Raw genomic sequence first — 1,993 nt, 5'->3', positions numbered from 1 at the left:
CGGGCCAATTGGTCAGGCCTTTTGTCCCTGCCCTTGTCCTCATGGCTTACATGCTCTGGATGGCCCCCTCGGTCAGGCCTTTTGTCCCTGCCCTTGTCCTCGTGGCTTACATGCTCTGGACGGCCCCCTCGGTCAGGCCTTTTGTCCCTGCCCTTGTCCTCATGGCTTGCTTGTTGTGGATGGTCCTCTTGGTCAGGCCTTTTGTCCTTGCCCTTGTCTTCATGGCTTGCGTGTCCTGGACGGCCCCCTCGGTTAGGCCTTTTGTCCCCGCCCTTGTCCTCATGGCTTGCATGTTCCGGGTGAGGCAGGTTATGTCCTGGATAGTGGGGGGGTGGGAAGCCATGGAATTTACAGTCTTTTCTTGACTGAGCAGGGTGTTTCATTGGATGAGCTATGTTCTGAAATAATTAGAGCAAAGGCAATACAGCTAGTCAGGACAAATTAACTTGGTCTGACTGGTCTGAATGAAAAGTATATTATAGAGTGTTATACCTGAGCTTTGTAAATCTCACATTCCACTTCTGGTTCTTCATTTCCAACCTTGAAAGACTTACAGAACCCATACCGCTGGAGAAAGAGACAGTGAGTTAGAACTTTGGGAACTTCATACAAACTCCGTAACTTTCATTCTTCAGACCTGTATGTGTGTGTGTGTGTGTATGTGTATGTCTTAGCTTAGGTCAATGTAATCTAGAATAGCCAAAATTCTAAATTCTTGTTTCATTTATAAAGAATCACTGTCTTGTGTCGTGACATTTTAAAGTTAAAACTCTGCCTAGATCCTTGTCACCTTGCTCAAAAATTAATAAGATTACCATTTTGTTTGTGTCGTTGGCCACGAAGTAATATGAACAGAATCAGTAATGTACACAGACGTTAACGTCTCGCTGGACGACCATTGATAAAGTGTAAACTATTAAAATTTGAAATCAGTTCTAATCAGGTTGACTCCGAATTTTCAGATTCGAGTCCTCTCAAAACCTGAATTAATTAATAATAATTAATTCCCTAATAAAAGTAATCTGACATTACAACACTTCAAAAAAGTTTGGACAGAGGCACTTTTAACACTGTGCCACATCAACCTTCCTTTTAATTACAATGTTTAATTTGGGAATTGAGGATACTAATTGTTTTATTTTTGCAAGCAAATTTTTTCTCACATTTCCATTGTCTTTCTGACTATATGAGATGAGCCTCTGGCCCAGAGAACCCAGCGGCATCACTGCATATAATTGACGTATAGCTTTCTCCTTGAGGAACAGAGATTCAAGTTGCATTTATTGATGCAGTGGCAGACTGTGTGAAGTGACAAGCAGTTTTCTGAAGTACTCCTGAGCCCATGTGGCTATATTTAACACAGCAGCATGACTAGGGAAGCAACGATTATAGATTTTGTTGGTACGATTATTGTCTGAGGAATAATCACAGTTTTACGATTGTGACGCTTATTATACATTTATTAATTTCCCAACATTACTAATGTATAAAATCACATGAACACTCTTTAGATATTAAAGTGTTATTTATTGCTGGCTTTTGAAACAGAAATAACACCTTAACCAACAATACAGCACAACATAATAATAAACAAAAGACAAACAAAAGTCCATCTCTCCCATTGGAATTTTAAAAAAGTGACCTCTGCTCTGTAAACATCCATGACAGTATTTCTCTTTTGAAAATAACAAATGGAAATAGATTACAAAAGTATTTAATGTTTTCAGTTTGTACATTCTTTACATTTTTTGGACCTGGGGTAGAGAATTTGGAAACATGGTGAAATAACAAATCTTGTTGGTTTTTACTTATGAATATTACTACAACAGGGATAGTAAATAACATAGTTAATGAAGTAGCCTATTATTAATATACGACTAATATGAACTTTATTTGTCCCACAGGGGAAACTGTTACTAATGATGGAAATAAACTGAAATATTGTAATCAACTGTCATCCATACGTAGCCTATTCATTTTAATAATCTTTATA

General features: G+C 38.2%; 1 protein-coding gene across 1 annotated transcript in view; it reads right to left on the bottom strand.

Moving 5' to 3' along the window:
* LOC107573874 (zinc finger CCCH domain-containing protein 13-like) overlaps window positions 1–1,993 on the bottom strand; it is a 43,473-nt gene that overhangs the window by 5,436 nt on the left and 36,044 nt on the right. Inside the window, exon 8 of the mRNA XM_016260333.1 lies at window positions 51–348. Within this exon, the coding sequence (XP_016115819.1) occupies window positions 51–348 (298 nt within the window). The remainder of the gene's footprint in view (window positions 1–50; window positions 349–1,993) is intronic.

Source organism: Sinocyclocheilus grahami, unplaced genomic scaffold (genome assembly GCF_001515645.1).
Source record: "Sinocyclocheilus grahami isolate Dianchi unplaced genomic scaffold, SAMN03320097.WGS_v1.1 scaffold2055.1, whole genome shotgun sequence".
In the NCBI taxonomy this organism is placed as follows: Eukaryota; Metazoa; Chordata; class Actinopteri; order Cypriniformes; family Cyprinidae; genus Sinocyclocheilus; species Sinocyclocheilus grahami.
The sequence above is the reverse complement of the archived record's forward strand: the minus strand, read 5'-3'. Positions and strand labels throughout refer to the sequence as shown.